This window comes from Colobus angolensis, unplaced genomic scaffold (assembly GCF_000951035.1).
Source record: "Colobus angolensis palliatus isolate OR3802 unplaced genomic scaffold, Cang.pa_1.0 Scaffold142, whole genome shotgun sequence".
In the NCBI taxonomy this organism is placed as follows: domain Eukaryota; kingdom Metazoa; phylum Chordata; class Mammalia; order Primates; family Cercopithecidae; genus Colobus; species Colobus angolensis.
Window position 1 is genome coordinate 3,821,187 of NW_012114511.1, and position 16,412 is coordinate 3,837,598.

At 45.1% G+C, this 16,412-nt stretch overlaps 2 protein-coding genes across 2 annotated transcripts in view; both read right to left on the bottom strand.

The window, feature by feature from the left end:
• ETF1 (eukaryotic translation termination factor 1) overlaps window positions 1-6,672 on the bottom strand; it is a 38,231-nt gene extending 31,559 nt beyond the window's left edge. Inside the window, exons 1-3 of the mRNA XM_011935364.1 lie at window positions 6,473-6,672; window positions 6,209-6,312; window positions 5,877-5,895 (exon numbers count right to left, since the gene is read on the bottom strand). Of these exons, the coding sequence (XP_011790754.1) occupies window positions 5,877-5,895; window positions 6,209-6,294 (105 nt within the window). The 5' untranslated portion in view covers window positions 6,295-6,312; window positions 6,473-6,672. The remainder of the gene's footprint in view (window positions 1-5,876; window positions 5,896-6,208; window positions 6,313-6,472) is intronic.
• The window catches only part of HSPA9 (heat shock 70kDa protein 9 (mortalin)), a 34,170-nt gene continuing 24,230 nt past the window's right edge, over window positions 6,473-16,412 (bottom strand). Inside the window, exons 17-18 of the mRNA XM_011935365.1 lie at window positions 6,927-7,187; window positions 6,473-6,574 (exon numbers count right to left, since the gene is read on the bottom strand). Of these exons, the coding sequence (XP_011790755.1) occupies window positions 6,473-6,574; window positions 6,927-7,187 (363 nt within the window). The remainder of the gene's footprint in view (window positions 6,575-6,926; window positions 7,188-16,412) is intronic.

Here is a 16,412-nt window from a genome sequence, read left to right on the forward strand (position 1 = left end):
AGTACAAACTCAACATGCAGAGTTATCTGTATGACAAGAGCCAGTTGTCACGCACCTGAAAATGTCAAGTCCTCTGAACCTGAAAGGATTGTGAGAAGAGTGAAGACAGTGGGCAAGGATGTGTGTCAAATGGCATAAGATAAAACCATATCAGAGGGAGCTTCATCATACTCTCTGAGGACTATACTCAGTGAGAAACCTCAGACTCTCAATTTCTAACCTGCTGGAGAAAAAAAACCTGAACCTTCCTAATTCCTTCTCCCCCTCACTAAGATAGCAGGCTGCTGAAGAATTGAAAGACACCTACAGAATGTATCCTAGGAGAAGGTTCTATTCTGAGATCCCTAGAGAATAGGCTGGACTGAGAAGTAATTTCTACTGTCCAGCCTCTTACTTGAACAGATCCAGCAGTGGGAAGGCAAATTTCTCCTTCCTACTCTTCAAATAAGATCTAAGACCATTTAGCCCTGCTGCAAAGATGACACTAACTTTTTTAACAACGAAGTACCATCCCAGGACAGGGGGTGGTGCTGTACTGGGCTGATCCTCAATCTCAAGTTCAAAGAAAACAAGCCCTCTGAAGAAAGGATACAACTGGTGTGGAAGATAGGAGAGACCTATAACCTACACAGCACTCTGCCTTAAATGGTATTCTAAGTACGTACTCTCGCTTACCTTGCAGTATGTCCAAAGTAAGCCTTCCTTCCCAGGAACGGTAAGTATATCTGCTATTATAATAGGAAGTCTGTCACGACTTGAAATTCAAAGGGAGTAATTGTTTATTAGGTTCACAGTGCATAGAACACCATGCCAGATACAACGGCTGTCAGGACTAGTTCTGAGTTGAAGCAGGCAGCCTACATACTTGGAGGAAACTAAGGACCATCACCACATCCTTTCTAACATATATACTCTGCCCTCTTCCCTTTACCACCTCTTTTCTCTCTCACTTATTTCTTCCCTTTCTCATAGTTCAGACCTGTGGCATCTGTATCCTGATCCTTTAATAATACAATTCTCCATTAGGATATCTCTGCAGAATCAACCTTTGCATATAGAAAAGGAAAGAGCTAACATTTACAGAGTACTTTCTATGTGGCAAATGTGGTGTTAGGTATTTTAACCCGTATTATCTCAACTGTCACCACCTAATACAAGAGTAATGTCCATAGTCACACATGTGGAAACCAAAATTTGGAAAGAGTGAGAGGTCTGTAGTTGTCTGTTCTATATTCATCTTTTCTCACAAAACCTAAAATAGTCTAGTTCTTGACTTTTTTTCTCATGTGGTCTTTATTATTATTATTTTTTTCTGAGATGGAGTCTTGCTCTGTCGCCCAGGCTGGAGTGCAGTGGCGCAATCTCAGCTCACTGCAAGCTCTGTCTCCCAAGTTCACACCATTCTCCTGCCTCAGCCTCCCGAGTAGCTGGGACTACAGGTGTCTGCCACCATGCCTGGATAATATTTTTGTATTTTTAGTAGAGACAGGGTTTCACTGTTAGAGGATGGTCTCGATCTCCTGACCTTGTGACCTGCCCACCTCAGCCTCCCAAAGTGCTGGGATTACAGGTAGGAGCCACCGCACCCAGCCTCTATTATTTTTGAGACAGAGTTTCACTCCATTGCCCAGGCTGGCGTGCAGTGGTGCAATCTTAATCTCGGCTCACTGCAACCTACGCCTCCAAGGTTCAAGCATTTCTCCTGCCTCAGCCTCCCAAGTAGCTGGGATTACAGGTGCAAGCCACCACACACTCAGCTAATTTTTGTATTTTTTAGTAGAGACAGGGTTTCACCATGTTGGCCAGGCTGGTCTTGAACTCCTGACCTCAAGCAATTTGCCTACCTTGGCCTTCCAAAGTCTTGGGATTACAGATATGAGCCAACGTGCCCAGTCCTCATGTGGTCTTTTAACTTGTCTGACCATCAGTTTGGGGGGAGGGAGGCATGGAAAGAGCCAGAATAGAGGACCAAAAAGTCTTCTTTATGAGCCTGAACTTCAAATGGTTCAGGTATTTGTATCAAAGACCACAAAGTATCACTTTAGCTACAACCAGCCCTTCGAGGATAGTGAGGGGGGAAAAAAAATGTGAAATTCAGTGCTTTGAGAACATTATTACCATCACCATTTAGGTGAATATTCTATTAACCAACAATTTTTACTTAGGGAAGGTACTCAAACACATCCAACATACCTTAATTTATTCAAAGTATATAAATTAAGCAAGCTATTCATATTATCTCTAAGATTTAAAACATTAACCTATTCAATTATCTCGCCAAAACATTAACTTTTAATTCTGTATAATGTGAGGAATTCAGTGGGGATTCTTTAAAAATGGTTATATTTGGGGGCAGGAACAACTAATTTTATTTCATTTAGAGTTAAGATATCAATAAGTTATTTTTAAGTAACCAGTTTTTAAAATGCCCAAACACTACAGTAGAAGTTTGCAAGCTGCACTGACCTTCAAACAAGGGTTATGGCTATGAGGGTTATCTGACCAAGTGTTCATTAGATATGAAACACATGAGGTTTCCTAGTGAAGATAAGTGAAAAGACATTTTAACACCCACCGACACAACCTAACCCAAACTAACATTGTCCATTCCTTTGTCACATTCACCACTGTCCCTGGCTAGGACAGGCTCTAGTTATGATTTTATTAACATTACCTTAAAACGATAGTGTCCAAAACTATTTCTGAGGCCACCACTCGCCTGCACAGAAAACACCAAGAGAAACAACAACCAATAATTCTCTCGCTTTTTCCAACATACATTCACCTGTTTTAGTTCCTTATTCAAGATACCCTCAACCACAGTATTGGTTTATGTATACATTTGTCTTTCATTAGCCAACTGTGGAGAATATACCAGGAGCAATCATGAACAGGGAAGAACTACCATCAACTTTAAGTGGGGCCTATGTCTACCAAAATAATTAACTGGTTATTTTACTAGCACACACAAACGAACATTTGACCAGGCTTATCTGAAACCAAATAACAATGTTCTACCCAAATTAAAAATCAAGTTTATGCATGACACTCCTTTCAACTCAGAAGATTAAGTATGATGCTGGTTACAAAACAGAACGCTATCAAGTTCCCCATTTTAGTAATTTGGCCTCTATAAATGCTCTTCCACACACGTGTAACATAAAATAGAATTTGTTATTGCTCAGACATTTTAAGGAAATCTAGTTTTGTATTTTCTGAAAATAAAATATGCCTCGTATAGCACATTGGTTTAAGTTCTGAACTCTGCTACATTTTTGCTGTGACATCTTAGACAAATTATCTCTTAGCCTCAGGTGCCTTGTCTACCAAATGGTGGCAATACTTGTGAGGATTAAATGACTTAATAATGTACTGTAGCACAGTCTATAATATGGTATGTGCTTAATAAATTATTTTGCCAACATACTTCCCTTTATTCAGATGTAGTTAGTGAGCCCATTTTGCAGGTGGTTTCTTTTTCAAGCTACATTAAATTTGGGTCATACGTCAAGAGATAACCACGTAAGATTATCTTAATTTCAAAATCACTCTTATTCTAGCATCTTTTAATAACTACTGTTAAAAACCAATCCTTGATTCCCATGCCTAGAATTCTACACTGCTAAGGGGAGGAAAGGGCTTTTTCATTTCCAAAACAATACTGTTACTCCACCACTAAGTCTCACTATCTTTTGCTAACAACCATGCCTGAAAACAACCTGTTTTCCTCCTGAAAACCAGAGTACCCCCAAAACATCAGCAAATACAGATTCATTTTGCCATCCACTTTGTCTTTAAAGCCCATTACAACTCTCCTAAAAATATTTTATCACTAGGTAAAGTAGGAAGAACATTTTTCACTGTACCCTATCTATGAAAATCTAGAGTCTGACTTTAACACAAGTTGGCAATGAAAATATTCCCCACCTCCAAAAACTAGTATGTACTGGGGAATCTTCTGACTCCCTTATCAATACTCAGAGATGGCCAAAATTTTGAATTTCCATGGGATCAAGATGCAACCAAATCCTGATTAAAAGCAAAGTAGGACATGATTATTAACCACAATGTTTAGAGGAAGATGCTCCAGCTATTTTAGACAGCTTACTCATGTCTAAAATATCAAAACTCAACAACTTGGAAAACAAGTTGTGCCTTATAACTTCATTTTTAGCATGCTTTAAACTCTACTGAACTTTGCTAAACAAAGAGGTAAAGCCTTCAAAAGTCTTAAAGAGGGGCTTAAAAGTTTCTAGTCGCTAGGTAACATGGGTAGAACAAAATTTAAGAATGAGTTTCCTTCATCAAGCAGTAGAAAGGAATGGTTTTACTCATTAAGCAATGTCATCTTCAATGTTACTTCATTTAAACAGGCAAATTATAGTCATGATTTAATTTTCTGGACTGTTTCAGAGAATATAATGTATGCAAATTAAAATGTGTGAACCTGCCTGCTAATGAAAGTAGTAAGAACAAATCCACAGATCACATCCACCTATATACAATACTGCAACAACAGCAATCTATAAAATGCAATAATGGATTGAAAGCTTCAAGTAACAAAACAGAAGATCCTACTCAAACAAAAGAACCTGGCTCATTCTTGGTAGTGCAACATAATGGGTCGTGACCTATATTATCCTTTCTGTACAGTATTCTCACATTTTGGGAATAAATGTTCACTCTACCACATGGCACAAGTTTCTGTAAGATTATTAAGAAGGTCTGAATATTCTATGAAATTTAAAGAAAAACCTAAGGACTAAAAAATAAGCTGCTGTCTGCGATTCATATTAGACTAACGTTTCTCCAGTAAACCAAAGGAGTGAGCACAAGCCAAAGTCACTGAACGGGGCCAAACTTTCAGAAGCCTCATTCCAAACAGAACTGTCCCTAATTTATTAAGAACAAAACACTAGCAAAACCAACTTGTGAACTGGGCCTTCAGTACAATTAAGCACACCCTGTTTCATAAAACAGTAATTAAATGAAGGGCTTGAAAGGGCCGTCATTCTAAAACTGCAAATCTACCCATAAACGACAATCCTGGGCTGGAAACCAGAATGTCAAATTCTTGTGCTGAAATCAACTTTTCACATGGCCTGAGGCAGGCCATTCTACTATTCTAAGAATGCTCAGACACACAAATATGTAATAATGTTCCAAACACTTTTTTCTTTGGGGGGGGCATTTTCTGTAAATAAAAAGTTTCTATGACTGGAAAAAGGAACAAAATAAAGTAATAAAGGAAACGGAAATACCTCTGGCACACCTTCCTCAAACGAACATTAAAAACAAAACACGCACACACAGTGTATTTTAATCTAACCTACTCTTCCCACAATGGACACGCCTACAGTTTCTTATCAAAATGTACAAGACTCAAAGCCCATTTAATTCAATTCTGAATCTCACTCTCTACAGCGATATCCCCAGCAGTTTCAGACAGATGCCAGCAGGGACTCTGTAGTTACCACTTCTATCAAACGACCTCCTGATCCGTATTTCTCCTGGACATACACATGCAGATTCATTAACCAAAACCTACCCAACACTCCTTACATCGCGCATACGTTGGCATTTTCAGTCTATAGGTGGGTCCTGGAACAGCTAAAACCAGGAAGCTCCGGCGTAATTAGAGGACTTGGGAGAAGTCATCTTGGGACAGGTGGAAAACCCAGAGCAATCACGAACCAGAAAGAAGCTGTCCCTGACCACCTCTGCTTCCCGTCCCATCCAAACTTCACCCACCCGGGTTTCAGAAGCCCAGGAGGAAGAGGCCATTTTAATGAAGCCTGGCTGAGGAACGAAGGGAGAAGAGGAAATCAGGGAAGGGCGTTGGGAAAGGACGGCCGAGCACTTTGCCACAACAGTACCCGAGTCGGTTGGCAGCACCTGGAGCCCGAAGAGGGAGGAGCTGGACTTAAGGGCCCAGGAGAGATAAAAAGTAGCGGTGGCCTAACACGAGGGGGGCCGAGTGATCTAAACCCGGGGAGCGCGGGCCCCTTACCCCCATGCGGGGAAAGGACCCCTTCTCGGGCCAACCGCACCGACCCTCGCCCCTGGGTCAGGGGCTACTACCCAGAGATCCAGAAGGCGGGAGTTGGCTAGTGCCTGGTTCTCCTCATCTGGCCATGCGGCGCGGGGGCGTCCATCCTGAGGGGTCCGGGAACCAAGAGGGCACGGGGTTGCCGGACGCGGCGCTCACCCGCGGGCCGCCTCCAAGCTCTTAATGAGCTTCTTGATCTTCCAGATCTCCACGTTCCTGTCGGCAGCACTGGGGTCGTCCGCCATCTTCTCGCCTCCTCCTCCCTAGAGCGGCCCGGCGGGGCCCGGAGACACCAAGACCACAGAGTTAGCGCCGCCGCTGGGGCAGAGCGGCCCCCTTCCTCGCCACCCCCGAGAGGCCCTCTCCTCCCGCCCGGCGCAGCTCGCCACAGAGGTCGCTGGCCTTTCCCTCCCCGTGCCTTACCTAAGGGCCCAGTCCTGGGCGGCAGCGGCTGCTCCTCCCCGGCGGCGGCTCCGCGGCGGCGGCGGCTCTGACGTAGGACACCGGCTCCCTCTCTCCAGGCAGCTGCATGTGTTGCAATCCGCTCACATGGGGCCTGTGACATCACTTCCTCCGCCAGGGGCGGAGTGGAAGGCGGCGGGCGGAAGGGAGGGGGCCGGTGCGAGTGAGGAGAAGCTCTGCGTCCGCCGCGACTTCTCATTGGCTCTCTGCCCCGCAGCCTACAATGAACCCGCCGATTGGCCGCAGCTGGGTCCGCGCTGTCTTGTGAGGTAGAGGCTGGTGGGGGTGGGAGGTGCCACCTTTCTTCCGGCCCGGCAAGCCGAGAGGAGGAAGCGGACGGAAGCCGGTGGCTCTCGCGAGTTTATTGAGAGCCCCCGTCAGGCTCGAATGGGGGTGGTTCTTAAAGAGAGACGACCGGGGTCGTCGTCTTTTCAGTCCCTTTTCCGTTAATGGGATGGACATCTGAGGCTTTGTGACGTGAAGCTAGGCACTTGGGCCCGACGCGCGGTTTGAACAGTGCTTGAGAAGCCGCGAAGAAGCGCCTCGCGCCCAGCGGCTTCTTGGCTGACGAAGTGCTGCGGTCTGCGTGCGTCACGGCTGCGCGGAATAGTGTGGAGGAGTCCTGGCCAGTAGGTCTGGATGAGGAGCCTGCCTCCGGGCGGTCTGGGACCGTCACCTGCAGGGGCGGAAGAGGCCTCTTTTCTCTCGCCCCGGAGCTAGGACGGGCTCACTTTGGACTTAGAACTTTATGGGGTGGAAGACAGCGGGGGCTGCCTGAGCTGGGAGACCTGAGGTATCTGACCCCATGTATGGTTTGGCCTGAGCCGTTGAGAACGGAGGTGGAGAGAGTTGAAATAAAATGGGCCTCCACATACGGTTAGAACTTTATCTTTTTGAGTTAGGATTTTTAGGTGGCTACTTTGTCTCCCCTCACCTCGTCTGGGTTCAAATATTGAGCCCAGACCGTGTGCTGGACCCTGTTTTCCTGGGGATACAGAGGTGAACCAAACAGATGACAGTACTTACCCCTCATGGAGCTTATAGTCGATTGGGTTTCTAACCGTTTGTGATTTTATACTTCTTATAATAAAATAACTACACACATGCTTCAGTACTTCAGGGTGCTCTGAGAGTGTATGGCGGGGACGCAACTCTGAAATGAGACCCAAAAGGTGAGTAAGAGTTTGTCAGGAGGAAGCAGAACACAGTTGAGAAATACAGAAACGCCAGCGTGCTGGCGCAGTCAGGGAGGGGGAGAGAGGTTTGAAGGAGCAGCAGGGGAAGAGATCATGTAGGGCCTTTTAAGCCAGATTCAGAAGTTTGGTTTCTTTCAAGAACAGTGGGTACTTTAAAGCGTTTAGAGCCCTGGTTTGGACTGGAGAGAGCACAGGAGGAAGCCCAGAGACTATTTTGGCTGCTTCATTATCATGTGAGAGATGATTTTTTCTTACACTAGGGTGCTGACAGTGCAGACAGAAGTGAGTGAAGGGCCTGATACAGTGGCCAACGGCTGTAATCTCAGCACTTTGGGAGGCCGAAGGGAGGATCGCTTGAGCCCAGGAGTTTGCGAGCAGCGTGGGCAACATGGCAAGATTCCGTCTCTACAAAAAGTACAAAAAATTAGCTGGATGTGGTGACCCGCGCCTCTAGTCCCAGCTACTTGGGAGGCTGAGGTGGGAGGACCCCTTGAACTCAGGAATTCGAGGCTGCAGTGAGCTGAGATCACACCACTGCACTCCAGCCTGGGTGACAGAGCAAGACCTTGTCTCAAGGGGGAAAAAAAAGGGGTGGGTGAATAGGACTGAGTGATGGCTTGGATGAGGAAAACCAAGAACGGTTCCCAGAGTACTGAAGTGATGACATTTACTGAGGTGGGAAAGGTGAGGAGCAGGTGCTGGGGGATGATTGAGAATTTCATCTTGGGCCTGTTAAGTTTGAGATTGCTTATGAGACATGTAAGTAGTGATGTCAATCATGTGCTTTCATTTGTATGGTCTTTGAATACTTTTTTCGTGTGTTATAAAGTTTGTCCACACTTTGAAGATGGGAATATGACCTCCATTTCATACATGGGGAAACTGAGGCAAAGAAAAGTGAAAGGGACTTTAGAGTCCCACAGCTAGTTTATGGCTTCCCGACTCCATGTTTGGTGTCCGGTGTATTATACAATGACCCCATTACCTGTATTTTCATAGGGTGGGGATATGGTCATACTTCTCTCCCCCAGGAAATGAATCTCAGGTTGGAACCTCTTCTTTGGGTTCCATTTTGTAGTTTTTGGCATATGTTCACTTGTTATATAATATTGTATTCCTGCTGTGTGTGTGTCATCCACTGTGTTTAGTAGTGAACGGAGGGGCTGCCTTAGTCATAAACACTACTTACTGACTAGGAATCAACTGTGTCCAAGGTTTTCCTTCATTCCTCTTGCCCTATTTCTGTATTAGATTGTCCTACTCTACCCTTCCTGTTCTTTGTTGTGTTTTGTTTTTAAGATGGAGTCTCGCTCTGTCGCCCAGGCTGGAGTGCAGTGGCACGATCTCGGCTCACTGCAACCTCTACCTCCCGGGTTCAAGTGATTCTCCTGCGGCAGCCTCCTGAGTAGCTGGGACTACAGGTGCCCGCCACCACACCCAGCTAATTTTTTGTATTTTTAGTAGAGAAGGGGTTTCACCGTGTTAGCCAGGATGGTCTCGATCTCCTGACCTTGTGATCCGCCTGCCTTGGCCTCCCAGAGTGCTGGGATTACAGGTGTGAACCACCGCGCCCGGCCAATTTTTTTTTTTTTTATAGCAGAGACAGGGTTTCACCATGTAGGCCAGGCTGGTCTTGAACTCCTGACCTCAGATGATCCGCCTGCCTCCGCTTCCCAAAGTGTTGGGATTACAGGCGTGAGCCACCACACCTGGCCTCCTCTTCATTTTGATGTTTATGTTTACAGCATTGCTTCAGGTCCATGCTTGAAGGCTTTCTTCTGTGTGATTCAGGCTGAAGTAAGCATGATGACATCCCAAGTAGGATTGCTGTTTGTCAGTCTCTGAATTTCTTATTTCTTAGACAATTGCAGGCCCAGGTAGCCCCAAAAGCTCTTGGCCTAGTTGCTGCAAATTCACCATCTCTGCATGTAGAATTAGAAATCAGTGCATTAGAGGCAAAAGCTGGGATAGTTATCTACCTGAAGAGATTTGGGAGGTATGGAGCACGGATGGTAGTGCCTGCATCAAGGCTTTTTAAATGGGACCATGACGATTCATTGTTGAGGAGGAATGTTCTGTGATATAAAAGTGATACAGATTTTTCAAACTGCTAAATGGTGAGAACAGAATATATAACCTCTCTGAGCACACAGATTGTCTGAAAAATAAAGAAATTGTTCTGTATGATCTCAGAACTTCTCCTCAGCTCAAACAATAACAAAGTTAGATATTGGGATATAGGTGATGTTCCTAGCCAATTAGGTGGGAGTAGGTGAGTAAGTTTTTGTTTCGTTTTGTTTTTTGAGGCAGGGTCTCACTGTTGCCCAGGCTGGAGTACAGTGGTACAATAATGACTCACTGCAACCTCGACCCTAGGGCTTAAGCGATCCTTCCACCTCAGCCTCCCTAGTAGCTGGGACCACAGGCGTGGACCATGATGTCTGGCTAATTTTTGTATTTTTAGTAGGGATGGGGTTTCACCATGTTGCCCAGGCTGATCTCGAACTCCTGACCCCACGTGACCCACCTGCCTCAGCCTCCCAAAGTGCTTGGGATTACAGGCCTGTTGTTTTGATGTTGAAAGCAGAAATAAGTCTTTGTGCTTAGAGAGACCTGGTCTCTACAAAAACAAGAAAAAAAAAAAATCAGCCAGGCACAGCAGCATGTGCCACTAGTCCCAGCTACTGAGGAGGCTGAGGCAGGAAGATCACTGGAGCCCAGGAGTTTGAGGCTGCAGTGAGCTGTGATCACTGCATTCCAGCCTGGGTGAGAGAGCAAGACCCTTTCCCCTCAAAATAGCTACAGAATGAGGTTATTGGTTACTAATGTGAAGATAAGTTTAAGAATAACGAAGATAAACCACACACAGTGACTGATGCCTGTAATCCTAGGACCTTGGGAGGCTGAAGCAGGAGGACTGCTTGAACTCAGGAGTTAGAGTACAGACTGAGCAACCTAGTGAGACCTCGTCTATACTACAAATAAAAAAAAAATTTAGCTGGGCATGGTGGTGCACACCTGTAGTCCCTAGCTACTCAGGAGGATCACTGGAGTTCAGAAAAAAAAAAAAAGTAGCCAAGATGAAGGAAGGGATGGTTGTGGTGACATTTGCTAACGGGCTATCTTTGACTCTTCTGGAAGTCAGTATGGTTGTTAGAGGAAAGTTTTCTCTCTTTTTTTTTTTGAGACGTAGTCTCGTTCTGTCATCCAGGCTGGAGTCAGTGGCGCGATCTCAGTTTACTGCAACCTCCGCCTCCCGGGTTCAAGGGAGTGATTCTCCCACCTCAGCCTCCTGAGTTGCTGGGACTACAGGTACACACCCCTACGCCTGGCTAATTTTTGTATTTTTAGTAGAGACGGGGTTTTACCATGTTGGCCATGCTGGTCTTGAACTCCTGACCTCGTGATCCACCTGCCTCGGCCTCCCAAAGTGCTAGGATTACAGGTGTGAGCCACTGCGCCCGGCCAGGATATCTTATAAGTTAGAATAAATGAAGACCTAAGCTGTAGTGGTACAACATAAAACAAGATTTAAGGTTTTTATAAATTGACCTAGGACAAGTTGTTTATGGAGTGCAGTGTGTGTGAAAGGGACTTGGAATGGGGAAGTGTAAGGTATCCTTTGTTCCCCTGTGGACACCTAGTGGTGAAATGTAATTCTTCAGTTGGAGGGGGGACTGCAGCTAAGGAATGACAGTTTCCTCTCTAGAGGATCAGACATCTTTACATGAATTTGTAGTCTTGTTAAATTAAGCAGATACTGGCCATTAATGCTTTACTCTGTAATGATTTCCTCCTTAAGAAAATAAGGCCCATGGAGAACTAAAACTTAGTTTTTCTCATTCTCTCAGTATAAAAAATGGTGTGTGTGTGTGTGTGTGTGTGCGTGTCAGAATACCTGTTCTAGGGAGAGCTCATTAGCTGGGGTCTACCTCTAGCATATAAGAGTATTTATAGGGAGAGCCTGAACCCTGCCCTTGACCCACCTGAAGAGGCAAGTGCTTAATGTTGCCAGTTGCCAGTGGTGCCTTGTTTGACTCAACAGAGACACCTGTAGAATAGCTAGACAGAGGCTAATTTTTTAGTTGAATTCCATAAATATTTATTGCATGCCACTTTTTTGGTCCAGCACTGAGACAAGTGCTGAAAATTTTTAGATGTAATTCAGTTCTTATATTTATGGTCTTTTGTGGGGGTGCAGGGGAGACAGGGATGTTAAATAAGTAAGATAACAGATAAAGTAAGTAGTTGTTTCTTGGACTGAAGCAGAAATGAACAAGGTGAGCCTGGAACATCTTGTTATATCAGTAAGCAAAGAAAGTAACAGACTACTGGGGTTTTGTCAAAAGGATTTTTTTTTTTTTTTGACACGGAGTCTCGCTCTGTCGCCCAGGCTGGAATGCGGTGGCCGGATCTCAGCTCACTGCAAGCTCCGTCTCCCGGGTTCACGCCATTCTCCTGCCTCAACCTCCCGAGTAGCTGGGATTACAGGAGCCCGCCACCTCGCCCGGCTAATTTTTTGTATCTTTTAGTAGAGACGGGGTTTCACTGTGTTAGCCAGGATGGTCTTGATCTCCTGACCTCGTGATCCGCCTGTCTCGGCCTCCCAAAGTGCTGGGATTACAGGGTTGAGCCACCGCGCCCAGCCTGTCAAAAGGATTTAAGAGCCAACAGGAACAGGCTCTCAGGCCAAGGTTAGAACAATTTGAGTATCACTAAGAAAAGTTGCAATGAAGTGAAACATAAAAATAAGTTGAAATCCATGAGTTCACAATGACACCCAAGAAACCTAATTTCTCCACTTTTGATTATGGAACTAATTGTGAAAACTAGTAAATTAAGGAAAAGAGCTGAGCATTTAACTGGTCTTCCCTTATATTTATAGTTACATTGCAGTGTAATTTGGTACTTGTTAAAAGGGTAATTTTCTTACTATAGAGGTATTCCAACTAAAAATGAAAAGACAGAAGTAAAATAATAGACCTTTAATGAAATTAGAGATTTCGGTAATGATCATCAATGGCTAGTAACATGACAAAAGAGCCAACCGAAATTATGTTTGGAATTCATATGTTAATATTTTAAATTCTGATGGAAGTACACATCACCTGTTGTAGAAAAATGAAACAGCCTGGGTGAAAGGCTCATACTTGTAATCCCAGTGCTTTGGGAGGCCAAGGTGGGAAGATCACTTGGCTCAAGGAGTTTGAGACCAGCCCGAACAATATACATAGCAAGGGTGCCATTTCTACAAAAGTCATTTTAAATTAGCTGTGTGTGGTGGTGAGCACCTGTAGTCCTGGCTGCTTGGGAGGGTGAGGCAGGTTTGCTTGAGCTCAGGAGTTTGAGGTTACAGTGAGCTATGATAGCACCACCACACTCCAGTTTGGGGAACAGAGTGAGATCCTATGTCAAAAAAACTGAACTTGAATTGGATTAAATGGGACGAACGAATACATTAAATTACATCACAGGGAAGCAATTAGTAAAATCTAGAATGCAGGAGACGCTACGGGACCAGTGGTCCAGTTTCTAAAATAAATTGCAAAGGGGAAAAAAGGCAGGGAAGCCTAAATTGAAAGGAACTTGGACATGTCAAACAATGTGGGTATGACCCTTGGTTCCTGACTCAGATCAACTTTAAAATTGTGAGACTATTGGGAAAAGCATATTCTTGTTTGCTATAAAGATGTTGAAAGGTGTGACAATGATATATTTTGTAGTATAATCCTTTTAGAAGTATATACTTTGAGTCAGCCAGGTGCAGTGGCTCACGCCTGTAATCCCAGCACTTTGGGAGGCCGAGGCAGGCGGATCATGAGGTCAGGAGATCGAGACCATTCTGGCTAACGGTGAAACTCCGTCTCTAATAAAAAATACAAAAACAAAAAAAAGGCCAGGCATGGTGGCGGGCACCTGTAGTCCCAGCTATTCAGGAGGCTGAGGCAGGAGAATGGCGTGAACCTGGGAGGCGGAGCTTGCAGTGAACAGAGATTGTGCCACTGCATTCCAGCCTGGGCAACAGAGTGAGACTCCGTGTCAAAAAAAAAAAAGTATATACTTTGAGTCAAATTATGAATTCTAGAATTTGCTTCAAAATAATCCAGAAGGTAGGGGAAAATGTCATAAAAGAGATGAAGGCCAGGCACGGTGGCTCATACCTGTAATCCCAGCACTTTGGGAGGCTGAGATGGACGGGATCACTTGAGCTCTAGAGTTTGAGACCAGCCTGGCCAACATAGCAAAACCCTGTCTCTACTAAAAATACAACAATTAGCCGGGTGTGGTGGTACATGCTTGTAACCCCAGCTACTACTCGAGAGACTGAGACAGGAGAATTTCGCTTGAACCTGGGAGACGGAGGTTACAGTGAGCTGAGATTATGCCACTGCACTATAGTCTGGGTGACAGAGCAAGACTGCAAAAAAGAACAAAAAGATGAAGTTGCTAAATGGAACATTAAGATGTTAAAAAATAAGAGCGTAGGGATGGGTGCGGTGGCTCATGCCTGTAATCCCAGCACTTTGGGAGGCCGAGGCGTGCAGCTCACCTGAGCTCAGGAGTTCGACACCAGCCTGGGCAACACAGTAAAATCCCGTCTCTACTAAAAATACAAAAAATTAGCCAGGTTTGGTAGCGTGCACTTGTAGTCCCAGCTACTCTGGAGGCTGAGGCAGGAGAATCGCTTGAACCCGGGAGGTGGAGGATGCAGTGAGCCGAGATCGTGCCACTGCACTTCAGCCTGGGCAACAAAGCGAGACTCCAGCTCAAAAAGAAAAAAAAAAGAGCGTAAGAAGTTGAGTGAAATGATCTGTGTGAGCTGAGTGGAGAAGGTATACCAAGGAGGTGGATGGTAGACCAAGGATGCTAAATAAATGCACAGGATTGAGGGGATGGCAAATGGCAAAGGGGTGACTGGTATGATATGACTTGAAGCCATTTAAGCTAGTAAATTTTCCATGTAATGGTTAACCCTCTTTGGGACAGACTCCAAGGAACCAGTGAAAGCGATGGACCACTTTCTAAAAATAATCAATATTCACAATCTTGCACTTTATAATCAGTCCCTTATGGACTCCCCACCCCCACACCCCCATCACCTTTGACCCTTTCTCAGTCAGGGACTTCAACAATCTAAGAGCCTGTGAGTTTGGCAGAACATTTTACTTTCCCATTCCTGACTGCAGTGATGATGCCTACATTAAAGGCTGGTTTGATGTTCAGCTGTAGTCTTTAGTGTCAAGACAGATTACCTGACCTGCTGTAGCAGAGATGGCTCCTTCTAATAGGTTTAACTGTAAGAAATTGGTGATAATTCAATTGTTTATCTACTCAAATGTCTGTTTCAGCAATTCTGTAATTGCTGAAGTACAGCTCCTGCATGCTGTTCAGAGTGCAGTAGGTCACCCTATAGCTCCTTTATCTGTTCCCAGGGCTTTCACTCATTTTGTATTCTAATACTAGAGGTGGGGAAAGGGAGAAGACAAAGCCCTTACAAAGTGGTCTTATGAGCCGCGCACGGTGGCTCATGCCTGTAATTCCAGCACTTGGGAGGCCGAGGCGTGGATTACAAGGTCAGGAGTTCAAGACCAGCCTCACCAAGATGGTGAAACCCCCGTCTCTACTAAAAATTCGAAACTTAGCCAGGTGTGGTGGCACGCACCTGTAATCCCAGCTACTCAGGAGGCTAAGGCAGGAGAATCCCTTGAGCCTGGGAGGCAGAGGTTGCAGTGAGCCAAGATTTCACTATTACACTCCAGCCTGGGTGACAGAGACACTGTCTCAAAAAAACAAAACAAAAAACCTGGCCTTATGACCGGAGAAGAGAATAGAGTTGCAATGGTATCTGAAGTGGTGAAGGGTCTCTTGAATATTGGCTATTTCCAAAATCTGAATTGTTTCTTCATACCCAGTCTTCTCATGCACTGTTTGTAAGAACTTGCTTTTATTTCTACTACTATAAATGTTATGTGGATCAAAGAAATGCAACGTCTTGATCTCCCTGAGAATTGACACATTATGTACACATGTATGTAGTATTTCTACTGGTAATGTGTACCTCGCTCAACACAAATAATCAGGCTGGGCACTGTCTCATGCTTGTAATCCCACCACTTTGGGAGGCTGAGGTGGGATGTGGGATTGCTTGAGGTCAGGAGTGTGAGACCCTGTCTCTACCAAAAAAAAAAAAAAATTAGCCTGGCATGGTAGCGTGCGCCTGTGGTCCCAGCCACTCCATAGGCTGAGGTGAGAGGATCACTTGAGATTGAGGCTGAAGTTAGCTGTGATGGCACCACTGTACTCCAGCCTGTATGACAGAGTGAGACCCTGCCTCAAAAGAAAAAGACATATATAAGCCAGGTGTGGTGGTGTGCACCTGTAGTCCTAACTACTTGGGAGGCTGAGGCAGGAGGATTGCTTGAGCCCAGGAATTTGAGGCTGCAGTGAGCTATGAATGCACCACTGCACTATAGCCTGGGTGACAGCAAGACCCTGTCTCAAAAAAAAAAAACATAACAAAAGGAGGCCGGGTGTGGTGGCTCATGCCTGTAATCCCAGCACTCAGGGAGGCTGAAGCCGGTGGATCACCTGAGGTTAGGAGTCTGAGACCAGCCTAGCCAACATGGTGAAACCGCATCTCTACTGAAAATACAAAAATTAGACTGGGCAGTGACTCAAGCCTGTAATTCCAGCACTTTGGGAGG